The sequence below is a fragment of the Phlebotomus papatasi genome, chromosome 1, assembly GCF_024763615.1.
Source record: "Phlebotomus papatasi isolate M1 chromosome 1, Ppap_2.1, whole genome shotgun sequence".
Classification (NCBI taxonomy): Eukaryota; Metazoa; Arthropoda; class Insecta; order Diptera; family Psychodidae; genus Phlebotomus; species Phlebotomus papatasi.
The window spans coordinates 29,322,562-29,342,616 of record NC_077222.1 but is presented as its reverse complement, the minus strand read 5'-3'; the positions used below and the strand labels follow the sequence as shown (position 1 = coordinate 29,342,616).

General features: G+C 31.6%; 1 protein-coding gene across 4 annotated transcripts in view; it reads left to right on the top strand.

The window, feature by feature from the left end:
• The first annotated feature begins 10,792 nt into the window (after positions 1-10,792).
• LOC129799599 (serine/threonine-protein kinase dst2) overlaps positions 10,793-20,055 on the top strand; it is a 56,754-nt gene continuing 47,491 nt past the window's right edge. For all 4 annotated transcript variants that reach the window (XM_055843625.1, XM_055843624.1, XM_055843623.1 and 1 more), the window contains exon 1: positions 10,793-11,793. In XM_055843625.1, the coding sequence (XP_055699600.1) occupies positions 11,620-11,793 (174 nt within the window). In that variant the 5' untranslated portion in view covers positions 10,793-11,619. The remainder of the gene's footprint in view (positions 11,794-20,055) is intronic.

Genomic DNA, 20,055 nt, shown 5'->3' with positions numbered 1-20,055 from the left:
CATTTAAGTGATACAACAGCTGTCCAATTGTTAATGTCAGTTGGAGATTATTTGAGATTTCCATCCATATAACTTCAATATGACTAATCAGGTATTATGGACTATTTATTTTGCTCCTCAGCTTATCATTCACAGGTGGCTCAAAGATCTTGCCACAGAAAAAAAAACCTATTCACAAACACAATCTCAAGAAAAATTGTTGAAATTTATTGCAATTTTTCCTTATCACTTATCGTTGGAATCACAAAAGTAGCTTATATCTCACAGTATAGAAGCTCTCACAGATGGTAACTTCCCCGACATTCCCGATGATACTGAAAAGCTTCACGGGGCAAACCTTGGGATTTCCACTGGCCAGGACACTAACTGTTACTCAGTGAGACTATAGAAGAGACATATGGTTATCGGGAATATCCGGTGATTGTCGGTCTATGGACTTGTTAATTTTTAAACAGGACTTCCCCCACGCGAAGTACACAACAGGGTGCTAGGCTCAAAAAGACCAAAAGAAGAAAAACTATTCATTTTTCCATAAATAATGAGAGAGCCAAGAAAATGCATTTGGAAACACTATTGCTGCATCACCCTCTTCTTTTCGGGCTCAATTGTAGGTCTCTCAATTATTTACAACTTACACGGATCGACGTACAATGCTAGCGCGTTCTAAATAGAGACATATTGACGCTTTTTCGCGCCAATAATGGCACTCTGTTGTCGTCACAATATATAGTACAAAGAAGAAAGAATATCCTTTATACTACACCAAATAGATTTATTTTACGCAGCTATATGGGAATAATGAAATCCATTTTGGAGCAATGTAATTACGTATAACTAATGTAATATTAACTGATGTCTTTCACATCAACCGGGGTCAAACAATTGTTGAAATTAACGATTTAGTTGGATGAAAGATCAATCAAAATTGCTCATTAAGTAAGAAGACATTATACTTTATACATACCATTGAATTTTGGTAACAGAACAAGGAATAATGAGGTAATTTAAACTCAAATCTAAATTGGGAATTTGAGGTGGTATTTTCACAAGTACAAGCCCTACATTTAAGATTGTTCGTGTTTTTTTCTTTTATTTTTATCTACCTAAAACAGGAATCTATCAGTTGATTCTTTTAAATAATCTTAAAATTTCAATTCATATTAAGGAGCTTTAGGATGACAGTTTAAACTTAATGCCGATTGGATACCCGGTTAACCGAAATCTTTTTTCTAATGCCATCTATATGTTTTGCTCTAGAAGTCTAATTTTAGACCCTCTAGTCATTAAAAGCTTAAAGTTCCAACAGTCGCACGATTCTATAAGGAAATTGCCCCAAATTTCGGACAGCTTGTAACATCGGACACGTTTTTATTTCTCAGTATTCCATGAATTTTTCGTATAAATATTTTTATTTTCTAGAGATTGAATATTGCCGAAGAAACAAAAGAGTTTTGCCTGAATTAAATGTTGCAGAAAAATCCTAGGAAAAGGTCTACAAGGGCACAAGGGCCATCGAGAAACTTCGTGTCCGATATAACACCCAAAGCAGTGCCTATATTTTTAATCAATTTCAAAAAGTTTTCAGGATAATTTTAGTGAAAACAAAGGAGTAACAGAATAATTCAATTTATATTAAAAATAATCGTATTATACATTTAGGACTTTATTGTTTATATTCAACATGTCCGAGCTTTCACACAATTTTTCTATGGCATATAAGTTCAGCAAAAATAGCTCAAGTTTTTGCTTATTTCTATTGAATTTCAAGCAACATGACACTTAAGTACAATCATTCTGATGAATAGACAAATTTGATGAATTGTTTAATAGAGTCCCCATAACTGATAGCAGCACTTCTCCTCTGATTTTTATGCTCCCGAGAATTTTAAATTCCACAAAGGAGTTTTTCCACAAAAGAGCAGCTGTGATGAACATAAATGTAAAAGAAGTCTGCAAAATTTTATTGTGTTCTATGATGCGTGGATACAAGGACACAATTAATTCTCAATTCAGAGTAAAAGTTTTCAGTTTCCCAAAACTTCCGCCCAAAACTTTTATGTAAAATCACAGTTATGATGTTGTTATAAAATAGTGTTTTTCACTTCATTTGTATAATTGAGCCTCTACATTTTTTTTTTAAATCCATGCCAGGATGTGAAATTCTATAGAAGGATCCATCTCTGTACAAGTACATGAACAGTACCAAATTACGCTTGGCAATTTTGATTGTGAGTAAGAGTCAAAAACTAACTGCGAACAATATTGTGGTTTGCATTTTAAGAAAATGGGTCAGTAAACAAAATTTTGGTAAGGAACAAAATACATTAGGTCAGTAACAATTAGGTTACATCAATAAAAATATTTGAAGTTGGTGTAAACAGTAAACGGTATAAGTTCAGCATAATTTAATTAAATAATTTTATTAATAATAAAATCATATTCGGTTAAAAAACCGCAAATTTAATCAGGAAAAATCGCTTTTAATTTGAAAAAAACTCGAGTTTGCCTTATTTATTCTGGAATAAAAAATAAAAAGACTTAAAGACATTAAGTTAAATATTAAACATTAATTTAACATTTAATTTTAAATTTAACGATAAAATTTTAAAGGTTTTCAATTTTGAACTATAGGCTAATGACGTTTTATTTAATTTAACTTTACATCAAAATTTTCTCTATTTAAGGGTTTGAAGGATCCTCCTGGTCTTTAAATAAAAAAAAACATCAAATAACTAAATAATATTTAACATTTACAAATCTTGTTCGTTATTGTTACAATTATTACCTTAGTATTTAATAAATACTTAAGGCTTAAAGGAGCTTAGCATTTTGAAACTAAAGATGTTTTTCGAAATTAGTCTTTGAAGTCTAATTTAAAGATTTAATACTTAAAGATTTGTGTTAAAATTCAGGGGCTATTCGGTAAAAATGACCTAATGGATTATAAGGATTTTTAGATAAAATGAGTCTAAGTCTAATGTATACAATTTGTATGTATTGGGTAAAATAAAATAGGAGAAAGTGATCAGCTTCCGAATGCCTTCAAATGTTTTTCGAATCATAAAATTCTATTCTGGTAAATATTAGGGGCCACCCTGAAAAAAGTTCTCTGAAATTTTTATTTATGTATTTACTTTTTACTTACATTATTTCTAGCCAAAGTTAATTTATGCTACACAGAAAAAAATACCAGACTGACCAAATTTGAATGATTTTACTGATCACTTTTACTGAAATACTGTTCATTCCGCTGTTGTCAAAATTTCTTATATCGATAAAAAGCTAAAATTTTAGTTAAATGTTTTATTCGAACTTGCTTAAATTCGGGATATCGAGTAAAATTTATTTCCTTCGTTAAATCCCGTGACAGCTAATCTGTGTACCACTAGCATATCTCTAGCAACTGATATAATTGCTTCACTAAGAAAAAACCTAAAAAGTTAAAACAACTCTATGGCAGAGTTGAATTAACTCTACGTATATCGATGTAATTGTTACACTTTTTCGCTGTAAAATTTCATCTCGACTGAAGTATATGCTTAAGTGTCTTCGTTTTTAGAATATACTTCAGTCAAGAAGATTTTCGTGTGACAAAGTTCATATGGAACATCAACTAGAAAAATGCCTGACAACGTTTCATAAAGACATGCGCATGCATCATACGTGATATTTCGCTCGGAATATAAGGAACTTGAATAAGAGTTATTTTAACTCTTAAAACGAGTTATTTTCAGTCTTAAAAAGAGTTATTTACACTCTTTTATCATGTAAATTTTAGGAAAAAAAAAGTTAAAACACTTCTTCCTAATATTACACCTAAATAGAAGTAAAATCAACTCTAAAATATAGTTAATCGAAAATCACAACGAAAAAGAGTCAATTCAACATCGATTCGAATAAGTTTTACTCGATTATTTTTCTGAGTGTTGGAATATGCTTTTAGGAAAAATTAACTAATTTACTTGCTTTAAAAATTTATCAAAAATAATTAAATTCAGTGTGACTATATGAAAATGTTTAATAAAAGTGGATCTAAATAGCAGCGTTTAAAGTCTTTATTTTTCTAAAAGAGATATTTTCTAAAAACAACTCAAACCTCAAATTTAAATCCTCTTATCAAAAATAAAACATTTAATAGTTTTTATTTTAAATGATTGGTATAAACCCATAATATAATATAACAGATTAAGGATAATGAAGGAGAGAAAAGCAATAAGGTCAATCCGTGTCTTTTTCATGGTATATAACCCATTTTTTAATCATGGAATTACACCATTAATTTGAAGAATTAGAATTTATCAGGGGAAAATGCCCATGCTGCGTACGATCTAAAGCTTCGTAATAAATATTTTTTCCTAGGCACTTTCCCTTTTGGGATGGCAGATTTCATAACGAATTACTTTTAGGAACTAACGTATCCTTTAAGCATGAAATCATCTTTTCTAAATCAATTGAATTTAAAGGATTAAGGCTAAATTATGGATATGATGTTTTGCTCTTATATGTAGTAAGAAAGCAAAATATCCTCATAAATCTGACTTTAAATAAACCCCTAAATAAACCCCTAAATTAAAAATATCCTAAAATGAAAAATAACAATTCTAATATCATTGCTTATTTATATTTCTAAAAAAATCATTGTAAAACTGTCATTTCTTCTCATTCAAGAAGAACCTCTTTTTCACAAAAAATATCTCAGTCGTAAGATTTCGTAAATGGTAATTCATTAACTAAATTTAGAAACACAAAAGCAGACTGCATGAATTAATCAATATTCTAATTCTAATCAAATGTACAAACACGATTTAGTGCTTTATCATGTGTCCTTTTATTTCAAAAGGGAGGGACTGTATAATTTTGTGGTTGCCACTGAACTATAATTAAAGAACAATCACTGTGCACAAAACCATGTTGTTTTCAATTTTCTTAATTGCAATGCAATTGCAGTAACAATGCTTTCATTTTTACAAAAAATAAAAAAATAAAAAAATAAATAAGACACAAAACATGAATGGGGCAGTACGATTCGATCAGAACTTTTGCATGGGTAACATTTATTTAATGACGACATAAATTTAGAATATTTAATAAAAAAGATATATTGAAAGTTTAAGTTTACTTTGATTTTTTTTTACCTGAAAAACATTTTAATTAGTGACTAAATTAATAATATTTCATGTACTTAACATAAAAAATTGTAAAAATTTCGATATTGAGATTAAATTACTGCTCAAGAAAAATATTTTAAATTAGATTTTCAATGGAAGGCGATCGAAATAAACAAAAATATTGGCAGTAAAACATGCGTGAATTCTTCAAGTTCTCATAAAGACAAAAAGTTATAAATTTATCATCGTCAAAAGGACGATAAAATTGTTGCTTCACAATTGACACGCAAAATGTAATCCTTAAGAAATGCTTTTTATGGATTTTAGGAAAATTCTTAAGAGACGTGCTTCTGAACATATTAAAGAGAGTTTGTTTTGAAGAAATTATAACAAAAATATTATTTTAATTAAGCAAAATAATACAATGCATTATTCATGAACATACTTTTTTCAAATTCCAATTGTGTGCAAATCGATTTAACATTTGTAATATATTTACGATAAAAAAAATATACTCTATGATAAGGTGAAAATTAATTTTTAATCTTTAATTACACTGTGCGACACGTTGTGGGTGTCTTTGACGAGAGTGCCAAAACTTGTTAGAGGGTCATTTAAGGACCTCAAATCTGCAATCCGTTTGTCCGGGTCACCTCTAGATTTTTTTGAAAAAGCATTTTTAGTTTTTTGATGTTTTATAAAATTCAAAAATTCATATCTCCGGTTATAATTATCCGGTGGTAGTCACATAAAGCTAAACTGACGCGTAATTTCATCCTCTATAACTCTTGTGAACATATCAAGCATCTACGATGAAAACGAAGTATATTTTTTAAAGATTTTTTGAAAAAGGGCACCTAAAATGGTGCATTTTTCTGTGTTTTTTCCAACTTCTAGTAATTTTCCCACTTTAATAGAACATTTTATATGTCAAATAACTATGCCTAAAAGTTAGAGAATTTAATATTCTTTCATATCTTTTTGGTTTAAATTTTCTATCCTAATTCGTTTATTCACAATAATTTATTGAAAATAAAATGCATTATTATAAAAATAAAATCTCTTATTATATATAATTATTTGGTATCTTTGTCTAACCTACAGAAGAGCATTCTCTTTTGCACTCTCACTTACACATTTCATATAAAAAGAGGTGCAGTGAAAAAAAGAGACGTATATAGAAATAGAGAGAGAAGAATAGCTGTTATGAGTGTCAGAAAACAATTCTTCTCTCTTTATTTTTATATACGTCTCTTTTTTTCATTTCGCCTCTTTTTATATGAAATGTGTAAGTGAGAGTGCAAAAGAGAATGCTCTTCAGTAGGTTAGACAAAGATACCAAATAATTATATATAATAAGAGATTTTATTTTAATAATAATGCATTTTATTTTCAATAAATTATTGTGAATAAACGAATTAGGATAGAAAATTTAAACCAAAAAGATATGAAAGAATATTAAATTCTCTAACTTTTAGGCACAGTTATTTGACATATAAATGCTCTATTAAAGTGGGAAAATTACTAGAAGATGGAAAAAACACAGAAAAATGCACCATTTTAGGTGCCCTTTTTCAAAAAATCTTTAAAAAATATACTTCGTTTTCATCGTAGATGCTTGATATGTTCACAAGAGTTATAGAGGATGAAATTACGCGTCAGTTTAGCTTTATGTGACTACCATCGGATAATTATAACCGGAGATATGAATTTTTGAATTTTATAAAACATCAAAAAACTAAAAATGCTTTTTCAAAAAAATCTAGAGGTGACCCGGACAAACGGATTGCAGATTTGAGGTCCTTAAATGACCCTCTAACAAGTTTTGGCACTCTCGTCAAAGACACCCACAAAAAGGTAAATTTTGTCGCACCGTGTTATTAGGCAAAACTCAAATTAAATCAATCCTCGATATTGTTAAAATGTCGCAAATCTCAGTAAATTTGAAAAATAATTTTGTGGAAATTTCTTTTGATATTGTCTTGAAACGCTTTTTGGAAACGCTTTTGAGGATTTTGCATTTTATTTAAATTATTTTCTATGCAAATCGAAAAATTGAAAAAATTAAAGGCAACCTGTTGGTAAGTATTTTAACGTACTTTTTATTTAAACATTAATTTCTAAAGATAAGGCGCTTCTGCTACTATATTATCCATGTTTGTTATAACTCGATTTATCATGGACACAGCGCTGTAGTCTGAAAGATGAATATTTTACTTCCATTTTTATTCCTATCGTTCCCATCCTATTCGCAATTAAAATCACGAAGCCGAGACACTTAAAAAAAAGGTTGTAGGAAGTGCTTATTCGAATTTAATACGTTATTTTATTTCTGTGATAATTTTGTGTAGGGGAAAGTGGGGCGCCTTTGAAATCGGGTAAATTTGAAATGTCTTTTTATTCACTTACTTTTAAGTTAAGTTGGATTCCATAATAAAATATAATAAAAGATAAAATTACTATACCTTCACAATTGGTGATATTTGATGATTCTAGTTCTTCGATTTTAGGATCCAAGAGCACTTTTCCAATAACATTCTGAAAATGTAATTCTGCTTCGAAAGTTTATGTTAATTTTCTTCACTTCAACAATCACTGCCAAAAAAACTCCTGCAGAGAATAAAGGACCAATGTGCATAAAAGATTGGCAGAAGAAAATGGATCCAGCTAAGCTTGTTTTTATAAATTAGCAATAAATTATCAGTAATGACCCTTGGGGCAAGAATGAAAAAAATGGGGTTAAAGTGGCAAAAAATGCTCAATAAAATATTCTTGATAATGAGTAATTTTACTGATCGAACTAATTAGGTGTGATTTCTTCTAATCACACCTATTTTAATCCTCGGATTTTTTCAAAGGTCTCCGATCGAGCTGAAATTCACAAGGTATATGTTTTGAACATCCCTGATGTCGAAAATCATAAGCCGGCAATTTTGGGTCCGTCCGGCCGTCCGGCCGTCCGTAGTACGCAACATCTGTGGTTTGGAAAGAGATATCTTCATAATTTTTTTTAAATATATCTACTCGCTCGTACGACGATTTCTGTGATATTAGTTTTTTTTTTTTTTTAAACCGGTTCTAAACCAGTGAAAAGTCACGTTTTGTAGTTTATCTCGAAATCTAAGTATGCGATTTTGAAAATTTCATGTTTATGTTGTAGCCCAGAAAATTTAGACCAATTTAAAAAAAATTTAAGACATTCGTCGAACAATTTTCGAGATATTTCACTTTAAAAATTTCAATTTTAAGAAAATTTGTTAATAGCGTCGTGCAGGAAAAAAGCGGGAGAAGCGGCGTCGGACAAGCTTTTCTCATATATATAGCACTCTCTCACTCTCCCTTTCTCTCTCTCTCTCTCTCTCTCTCTCTCTCTACATAGTGAGCCTATATTCGAAGATTTGTAAGGTGACATATACAATTCGCGATCCGCTATATATTTCGCGGATCTTCGCGAGACGAAAATTTCTTCGCGGATTTTCGCGGGGCGAGAAATTTTTCTCGGATTTTCGCGGGCCCGAATTTTTTTATCGGATTTTCGCGGGGCGCGTATTTTTCGTGGATAATGAATATCTAAGCGGATTCTCACGAGTCACTGACAGATGTTCTAAACAGATGTAAAGTTAGAGGCCTTTATCTCTCATAGTTTCTGAGATAATCGACTTTAAAGATTTTCAGACACTTTTATGCATTTCTCATCCAATTTTCCTTATTTATAACGATAATATGTTACATACAGTTTAATAATTATTAAACGAAATTTGAATTATTTATGTATAAATATCGTTCGAGTTTGCCACAATCCAAATTTGCAATTGAGGAATCGCACTTCTATAAGGTGATCTAGTCTTATCATTGGCTTAGCTTATAGAGGTGCTAGGTGCTATTCCATGCTAAAAACTAGTTTCCATTAGAAATATGCGAAAAATCGTATAACAATGTAGCACCACAGCTCAATGTAGTCCCACTTCTCCCTACTATATGCAAAGTAATTGTCTGTCTCTCTATTCATTGGGATATTTCGTCAGTTAAATCAGTGTTTGTCATAACTTCCTTTTAACACTGGAGACGAAATTTTTAGTTCAGATTTATTTTTCTTATAAATGAGTCCCGAATGCGATACTTTTGAGTCAAAATAATAAAAGTAGCACTAATAATCTGTAAGGTAACTCGAGAAAAACTTTATAAAATGTTTTAAAAGCTGAGATATTGAGATATATGTCCGATGAAACACAAAAAGATTTTATCGTAACTTCCATCGTTTATAAAGCCGTAACTTCCAATGTATGGAGATCTTGGAAGTTACGACAATTTTTAAAAAATGCGTTGTATCAATTTCAATAACTTTAGTGATAATGATAATAAGCGCCTTTATTTGACTAAATTTATTAATTAAACTCTTATCCCTGTCACTAAAAGCTTTTATTTCGTAACTTTTATTGAATAAATTTTGTGCGCCGTGTTGCTTGTTTTGTGTTGAATTAATGACAGGGGCAAGGATTTTTTCTCACTTTTTTCTCACAAATATTGAATTAAAATGATTTAATGTTGCATTATTCGTACTGTCTTTGGATATTTGGAAGAGTTTGCGAACGTTTTATTGAGAAATAATACATTTTTGCTACAAATTACAAGCCACGCATGTGCGCATAAGAAGATACGGCTTATGCTGATTTCTGAAAATTTTGTATGGAAATTTGTCGTAACTTCCCCAAAAATGGAAGTTACGACAAATTCTGATACATTTTTCTTAATTAAGAGCACTTACGATAATTTTTGCTTAATCCTTTAAGGACGATTGGAACACCGATGTCCCATAAAGAAAATAATTTTTCCTGACCACCTAAAGTTATTTTTTCCTTATGTTTGTACGTAATTGTAAAGTAGAAGGTTGAAGGAATCTAGGATATTTTTTGGAAATCTCCACCTTTTTTTTATATAGTAAATTTTTAAGCTCAAAAATGACGAATTTTTAAATTTTCATAATGAAAATTAATTTTAAATATTTTTTATACTTCCAATTTTTTTTAAGCAAAACCATTTTGGGAAAAGAAACTACAATACTCAAACATAATATTTTTCATTAGATTGAAAATTATCATTCATTAGTATTGTCAGAAAAATCACTTAAATTTTTTTGGCTATTTTTGTCCCTATCGTTCCTAGAGGCAAGAAATACATCAAATCAGACTCTGTTGGCTTTTCGAAGCCCAGATATAAGACCTTTTACTGCTTTTGTTCACTGGTTTCATTTTTATTGCTGATTTTCGGTCCGCGAAAACTGTCTCGTCGGTAAAGGGTTAAAATATTTTTTATTGGGATTATAAAAGTTTCTGTTTCTCAAGTGCGTTTAATAAACAAAATTACGCCGATTCGAAATACGTATATATCTCAAAATCGCAAAAATGAAGTTACAATAAATGCTGATTTAACTGACGATTTATCAGTCGGATTCAAACATATTTTTCATGAAATGTGGGCAGGGAAAAAATCATTTGCTGACTGATCTGCCCCGGCTCCCTTATTTTACAAATTTTAGCTTAACGTTAGCTGAAAATTACAGAACATAAAAAAGATTGATCCTCTTAAGTTAAGAGAACAGTGTGGACATTTCCACGGACACTGCCGACGTAGCCTGTGAATTTGGTAGCGAAATCCACAGACATGTTTTATTGGGTGGTCGATCAAAGTAAACGTCATTGCTGTCATATTTTCCTTTCGCGATGGAGTTTCATCGTCATTTCTGCTGAAAAATTCGAGAGTTTAGTTGGAAAAAACGCTAGGAAGATAGAGTTGCGGTGCAATGGTGTAACGGGATGTTGGTGGAACAGTGAAAAGTGCTCCGTGGTCAATGGAATAACTCAGTACAAGTGCATGAATTTTTTTGGGTGGTGGAGTGAAAATTTGTGTTGGTGGACCTTTTTTTTTTGCTCTTTGGCAGCGCAATTTGTTACGAGACTTATCTCTCACCTGTGAAAAAAAGTCCATCTGTGCTGTTGCACCTTTTGCGTCAGTCAGATCTTGAGTGTTTGGCCAGTAGAACAGGCAGACTGGGCTGGAGTCCTCGGAAGGAAAACACGGAGATTTTGTGGCAAGGAGGAATCCGTGTTTTTGTTCTCAAAAGAATCTCCTCCATGTTTCTCCGGGAGAGTGAGAGAGAAGATGAATGACTCTCTGGGGCTTGTTTTGAATGGGCCTCAAGGAGGAGGAGAGACATGCTGAAGGCACATTTGGTGTTCTCAATGAAGATTCCTTAATTGTTTTTGGCACTGAAGAAGATTGGTGTTTGGCAAAGTGTTATGTGCTCTTGCTCTGGCCTGTGACTTTTCAGAGGGCAGGTGCTCAGTTTTTACGGGGTGTTCAGGAATTAGGATTAAGTAAAGCTCTGTGAACTAAAGTGTTTTGACTGGGAAGAATTTGTGTCTCTCCCAGAGGGATGGGTGTTTTGTGCAATCTTTGGAGCTGATAGAAGCGTTTCCCGTTCCTCAAGAAAAAAATCACACATTAAGCCCCCATGAACGTGAGCCAGCACAGTGGTCCGGGGCCTCCGCTAAGTCGGGGCCTCTCGGACAGGTCAGTGACTGGACCATCATGTCGGGCCCTCAAGACTGCCGTCTCGGCGCTCTACTCCGTCGATGACTTCGTGAAGGAGAAGATTGGCAGTGGATTCTTCTCTGAAGTATATAAGGTGAGTCACCCACTCGCATCCCTAATGACTCAGACCATTTGGGACACAACACCACTCCGTCTGACCTCAATATTCCATTTTTATTCTCCTCTCTTAAACTCTAAAATTTGCAAAAAGAAATAACAAGTTAAAAAAACCAATTCACCGATAAATTAACCAAAAGATCAGGAAGTTTGGATTGAAAAGTCAAAATTGGGGAATTGCGTGTTAATTCAATCGATTCGCCTTTTTCTCTACCAAAATGCACAATATTCTACTCCAAAAATAATAGTTTCTCATTTAAATTTCTAAAGGTCAACCCACAAAGTCTTTAGCGATTTTACAAACTCCAGCAGGGATTCTCTTTCCCCTCATTCCATTTAATCGCAATTTCTTCCAAAATCCAATGCAGAATGTTCCACTGAACTCCGTGTTATGTAAATTGAATGAAAACGAGTTTTTCCTAAGATGTCACACAGCGACAAATTCACAAACACGTATCAATGTACCTTAGAAGATTTTCAGAGACAAGCACTTAAAGCAATTACTTGGGCTTTTTGTATGGCTTTGGGCTCGTGACACTTCATAGCAACAGAGAGACGTGACTTGGGAATCATGTGAGATGCCAGAAAATCACGTGATTCCATTGAATTCTTTAAAATTCTACAATTTGTCGAAATATATTTTTAAACAGAAATTTTTTAACATTGAATTTTAGCGCAGAAATTTAGTAATTTAGTCGGATGTGCTTGAAATGTGTTAAGTAAAGGGCAATAGTAGTAATTTTATGTGGCCGAACTGAAGGACGAACCGCTAAGGGGACGTTTAGAGGACCTTTGGAAAAAATAATAATGTAACGATGTTTATCTGTTTACCGGCCTAGAGACCAAACGGTCAGACGTATCGAATTTCGGTCTTCGGCGAACCCTTGCCCTTACATAAATCAGTTTTTTCTTGAAAAATATTTTAATTTATTTTAGTTTAATAAATATTTTTAATATTGAAGACTACTAAAAAAAGAAAGGGATGTCAAGGATCCCTACTTTTGCAGAAGACCCGAGTAACAGTGGTTCGACAGTTCGAGCTCCTCACAAATTTATTTACCATTTCATATTTATTTTCATCGGCTCAATGCCCAACCTATTTCCGGATCATAACTGTTTTAACCCTGTTCGACTTGTCCAGGATTTCAAGACCTTGCAAAGGAATCTGTACTTGCCTAAATTGACTAAGAAATATGGTCTTACAGCAGAATAATAACCTGAATGACCTTGAGAAATCTCTTTTAGAAATTATTCAGGGATATTTTGTATAACGAATGCTCAGAATAAAACTAAAGCAACTCAATTTTTTACAAAATTTGATTTTTCAATTTCACGTAGGGGTGGGGGGAGTGGGGCACATATATTTTATTGAAATGGGACCTTTTCATGATGCAATTAGGCTTAGTTTGTGGAGCTAAATAAGGTCCAGTTTCATTTAAAAATAGGAGAAAAAAAACTGAATTTTAGGGCTGCTCCAATTTAAAGGTGCCACACTTCCCTCTATTACTTTAAACCCTCTGCTTTTCCTATAAATATTTTAATACTTTAAAGACGATTACGTCACCGGTGACCCAAAAATGAATTTTTCCTACGCCTTTCTAATGCTACGTTCTGGTCTAAAAAGTCAGAAAAAGTCATTTTTTTTCAGACCCGCAATTTTTGACCCCCTCGTCGTTCTTAATGGCCTCTACACACTAGGAGAAATTTCTTTAAAAAAATGTCTTTTTCAAGAAAATTTCCCCTCTTCTTGTAGGCAAAAACGTCAGATTTTTTTTTTTTAAAAAGTCAAAAAGGCAATTTTTGACGAAAATTGCTTCTACTGTGTAGACACCATAAAGGGTTTAAGTATTTATTTTTTAAGTTATGGGCTTGCTAAATCTTAAAAGCCCTGTATTCAGCATGTAAAATCTCAACTTCAAATTTCTCTCCTGTAAATTGACCATTTGCTAAATTGTTCGAGTTTTATTCTGAGCCGTCGTTATCAACAAACAGTTTTACCAGATTCTTGGATTTTATTATTATAGGGTGGAATAACCGGCTATCGCCATGTTTAAGAAAAAATTAAATTCATTTAATCATAACTTTTGAATCCTTGTTACAAGATAAGTCAAATTTGACACAAAGTTACTTAGATGTATTGGCTCTAGATACGTGAAAACAATAATCCTAGAACATAACGCTGGACTACTTAAAAAACTGATTTTTATTAATAATGCAAAAATAACCATTTCGTCGCCACTTTTTACCACTTTTCGCCAGTTTTGTAAAATTTGTAACCACTTCTCGCCACCCACTTGAAAAGAATACATTCACCATTTCTCTTTCCTTGTGATCACTTTATTATTACTCTCTTTAAATGGTTTTTCTTCACTTTTCTTTGAGAAATCAAATTATGGGGCTTTTGCAGAAAGTAAACAATGCAGATTTGACAACTGAGAATGTACGAAGTGAAGTTAGCGTCGCCTATTGAAAAGATATGGCGACAGGTGGTAAAATCAATTCCAGAATATTACCACTGCTCGCCATGCCTCATTTTTATACAAAAATAATTATAAAATGAAATATTAATTGACTAAATACAAATTTTATGTATTCCACAAGTGCAATTAAATATTCAATAGACAAATTATTTACCTAAATAGGTATTTTTGGCCTGATGAAAATTTGACGACACTTAGTACATTTGATAAGAGATGTTGGATTCGATGCACTTGCTTAAAATATTGCTCTAAAAAGTGATCAAAATCGTGAATCCAAAACGAATAATTATTATTTTTCGATTCTATGCGTAGAAGCAGAAACAATACAAAAAAATTGCGACTCATTTATTTCATAAATTGCGAAAAATAGCGATTTCAATATAAGTGGCGAGAAGTGGGGCACTGGCGAGTACTGGTGATTCCACCCTAATGCCTCAAAATAAAAAAAAAGCAAATCAAAATTTTAGCATCCCCGCTCTTCCTTATTGGAGGTAGTTAATATTGAAGTTGAACTGTATTACAGAAAAAACCTAAGATTTTGAAAAAAAAATCCAACTGGATAGCTCCTTTAAATTTACGAATGACGATTTACCCCCTTTATTCTTGAAAAAAAAATAAAGATCTAGCGTTACCCCGAAGTATAGCCCCTGATATAATGAATAAGATTAAACCACTACAATCTGAAAATTTATTAAATAACCCAAAATTTTTTTAGCATTCTTGGATATTTTCTGCATTTTTGGATATTTTATATAAGGCATATTTTGAAAAAAAAATCGAACGGGTAGTGCATTCTTGTTTACGGAACACCATCTATTCACCCTTTTTACTCCTCCTAATAAATTGCTCCCTCTGTCTCAAATAAAAGTCAAACGTTTGGGATATATTTGGGGATTAAGAAGTGATTTCTAGATATTCTTTTGTTATTGGTGAAAATCTTAAATTGATCATTTACCTTAAAATATTCCTCATTCTTAACGATTTTACCCAAAAAAAACGTTTTTCGGAATAAAACTTCTCAGACGTACGACTTTTTTTAGGACAGCGGTCTAGCGTGAATCACTAAAGGACTTACGTTTAAACTAATTTTGTTCAATAATTCACTAAAAAGGCTTTATTTTATTGATAATAGCGATAATTAGTAATTATTTTATAAGTTTTATGGATAACTAAAGATCTGGTAGCTGAACTTTAATTATAATATTGAATTTTTAAATTAATTTTTATTATTTTTTATCCACTTTGGATTTTTTTCCCATAAACCATTACTTTTCGTTATTTTTAAAAGGTTTTTAAGTGATTTCTGAGACACATTTAAACTATACTACTAAACTTATACTCATATAAAAATAAATTATGAGTTACATGTTTGTTTTTTTCTTTATTATTGTTTTCCCTAAACATTTGCAAGCTTTTGTAGAGGAAAAAATAAAAAATATTCTTTCATTCTTTATTATTATTAATTATTTAATTATAGGGTAGACTGGAACAAATTTATCAAAACTGTTTTTTTTTTGAAGCACTCACTCAGAAAATTTAACCAATATACAATGAGCATAGAAAATGTACATTTCTACATTTTTTTTTGTAGACTAAATCTAAATAAAAAGTGCTTTTCGAGCCATTTTCGGAAAGCTGAATTTTTAAAGATTTTCAAAATGTTTAGGGAATTCGTTAGATATGGGATAATTTCTATATTTTATACCTTTCAATATTTTAATAAAAAATTAATTTTTCCATTAACTGAACTCAAAGTGGGAAATACGGTCTAATCTTTTGCTCTTCAATTTGACTTTATTTTTCCAACGTTTGGATCCTAGATGGGATATTTTTTACGTCTTCGTCAATAATCATTCTTCTCTATCTATTGAGTTTATTACTGTTTGAAATATTCTAAATATTCAAGTATTGTCAAATATTCCAGAAATAGGGCTATAAATTTCATTTTCTCTTATATTCCATATTCTTTATTTGAATCTCTTGAAACTTTTGCACGTTAAAGAAGATTGTTAAGAAGGCTATCTATGATAAAAATTTGTAACCCCTATCTCTTTTATTTTAGAAAATTTTGAATTCCGAAATTTTTGACTTGAGCTTTGCCCTAGTCTCCCCTATCTTTTTGATTATTATTCGCATAGGATTATCAAATTTCACAATCTGGGCACATTGAGCACAATTTCTGAGCACAGTTCCACCTGCAAGCGGCATTGATTATTGCTCTCATATTTAGTTCCTTAATTTAGTCGATAAATTTAACCTGTTGTTCAATACGTCTTTAATAATTTTTGCACAAATTTAAATCAATCAATTTATACTCAAACATAAATTTCGATCATAAAATAAGTTTGTCATTCGCAAATATTTTTCACTAAAATAGATCGTTATAAAGTGCGAACATTCTTGGATTCTCGTGTATCCTAAAATTCTTGTTTGTTGCGAAATTAGAACAAAATGGAACAAAGTTGTTGAATGTTAATGCCTCAGAAATGAACTCTAATTTTTATAATTTGTTTTTTTTTTATTTCTTGAATATCAAGAGAAGAAATTGGAAATCATGGATTGAATTCCATAAAAGTTCAGGTTCAATGTCCTTGTATTTCCTTAGAATAATTTTCTGAAATGCTAATTTTGATATTTCCGCACTATTGGGTGATGCTAACGAAAATCTGATAGTGTAACAAATGAAATCAATCAGATCAAGCCGATCAAAACTCAAAGTCATATTGATTTACAAGATTTGTGAGACAAATTGGAATTATAAAATCAAAATTACCCTTTTATTGGCTTTGAGAAAATAAAAAGAAATAGATTTTACCTATTTTTTGGGTGTAGAAGTACAGTAGACTCTCGCTAATTCGGCTCTTTTAAGATCGGGCTCCTTTTTAATTCAGGCGGCAGTTAAATTCGAAAAAAGTTTGTTGAAATTTTTGAAGTTTGATTGTGATTATCAAATGAACCCAATATGCTCAAATTTGCCATAGTTTATCTGAGTTTTAATGTAATTTTGCGTTATTAAGGGATTTTCATGAAATTTACAATATATATATATATGAGTAGGGTCGGAGGAACGTCTGTTCGACAGGGAACCCCTATTGACACTTTTGTCAAAATGTTGAAAATTATTTAATGTATCTAGCAAAATATAAGTAATATAATGTTTTTTCTGTAATATACCTTTTACTATAAACAGAGATGTTCAAATTTCGTATCCCAAATGGTACAGAGTAAGGTGTCAATAGGTGCTGACACGAGTTCTTAAAGTGTCAATAGACGTTCCTTTCACCCTATGTAAACTCAATATGTATGTATGCAGATCAATAAAAATCGTTGTATTTCAAAAAGTTTATCGCCCGAATTTCTCTCAAATTTTGGGTGACATTTCAGTCCCAAATGACCGAATTTGAGAGAGTCTACTGTAAGTAATTTCCATATGAAATGCGACACTGAGGGCCTCGGAGTAATGGTGCTATTCCTGAAAAGTGAACATGTTCTTTTAGCACTTCACTGTTCTTAAGTGCTTCTGCATTATCGACTTGTCTTTGTGTTGGTTCGTGTCTCGACTGTCTTCCCCAGTCCTCGCCGTGTTATAAAAGCACTACATTGTCGTTCTACTGATTATTATGTAGAAGCACTTCAAAAACATTTAAATAATTTTTAAATTGCTCCTAGAATTGCATAATTTGCAAAATTTTAATAGATCATCAAAGTTTGAAGTTCCAAAATAATTTACTGGAAGTCCACCCACGCTGTCCGGAATTCCAAATTTTACCCTATGCTCTTTTTTACATTTGTTTGTCTGTACATAATCTTGTTTAGGATTAGCTGCCCTCATGATGCACCAAATTAACAATATCTCGTCATTTAAGTCTTCTTAATGAATTAGAAAAGTTCTGCAATGTTTTTTTCTCCCGTAATAAAAGTATTCGGTTGGAAATTTCTCATTGTGAATTAAAAGTTAGTCTTATGTTGCTTTAACAGAAGTTGCTACAGTATTCTTCCTATCTTTACTTATAATACTCTGCTAATTTTGGATGGGGAAGAGGGAGATCTTTTATCTAAATCTAAAGGTGTGTTTGACTTTGTGAAACCTGGGACAATAAAAATAGTGTTCCAGCAACAACATTCATATGACTTCATGACGCTATCGGATGTTAAATGTTTACATAAATGCCAAGAAATTTTGAATATTATTTGTAGTAACTTATTGCTCCAGCCAAAGCCCCAAAATAACTTCTTATCTGTATTCAGGAAAATTTTTAAACATCTTGAAATTTTCTTTAAGATTTCTTTTTAAGTAGAATATAATAATAATTTTAGTAAATAAAAAAAAAGAAAATGGAATTGGACGTACACTTTTATTCAGGTAAACTGGGAGGAATTTTTTGTTTAGTTTTTCTTTTTTAAGTGAAAGTGATAAATGCAAATAATTCCTGAAGTTGTCCCCATGCATTTGACCTCAAAATTCTGTGTCGTCTCTTGTCCCATAATTTTTTTACACACAGAAAAACTTAACATTTTGTATGGCAAGAGGGGAACATGGGAATGAAAAAAAAATGTGTTTCAATAAAGAGGCCGAGGGAAGATGCCATGTGATACTAAAATAGATTAGTGCCCCATAGACCGCGTCGGAAAATTTGTAACTGGGAGAAATTCTAATTCTTCTCATTTCTAATGGGATAGATGTGGAAGAAAAGAAGAAAGTTAGCATATCTGGTATATGTACTGTTTGTCGGTGGGTATTCTAGTGTGGAAAGGTATTCCCAATTGATTTGCACTCGCATTTCACCTCTCCATCAGCAAAATGGGGAAGGGATGTAAGAGAGTCAATGAGACGTTTGATGGAGAGAAGATGAAAAAATTTCTACAATCAACATCATTTTGGTCTCTAAGGTAATAAGAGATTATTTTGAAGAGAGAGAGAGAGGGAAGAGAAAAGAATTTCATATTTACATATCTAGTGTTCATTCATGACGCGGAAATTCATTATTAATTTCATTTTTCACAGTCTCTGATCACAGGGAATTTCATAATTTTTCTAGTTATTTTAAGTGTGATAGTTTCGTCGTCGAAAGAATTTTGCTATTTCAGATTGATTAGATTACATACATTCTGAACCACTGAATGCCAAATGTTGATAACATAAAAAATGAGGGATGATGAAAGGGATAATACTTCGTGGAATGCGCGAAACCGCGATTTGCGTTATGCTCCCAAAATTGGTTTTGCATTAAATGTTTGTGTGGCTAAAATCGTTTATCCAGCACAATGTTTAGTAATCTGTAAGGTCAAATTTTCGTATTTAAATTTTGCATTTTATTGACGGCCGTCGCCGTCTTAACGTCGATTTCAATATCTAAAAATAAACAATGGAACAGTTTCTACGTCCGATTGTGTACATTGTGGTCGTATCATTTTTCAAATCAATTACTTTCAACGATAATCGATAGATACCGTTTGTTTTTTTTTTTTTTGAAAATATAGTTAAACATAAGCCAGAGTATATGCGAAGCCTGAGAGCTTTCCCCTATTTAAAATTATTATATTAGTGTTTAAAATCATTAAAAAAAAACTACAAATAATTTCCTAAAAAATCTCACTTCATGAACCGTATTTTGGGATCCTAAAACTCCTATAGAGACGTTAGCGGTTTATAACCGGTTAGAAACGGTAAATTTCGAAAACCTAAATGAAGCAAAAATTCTCAAAATTGAATTTGCTAATCAAATTTGAAAACTGGAATTGTTAGGAGTGACATTACC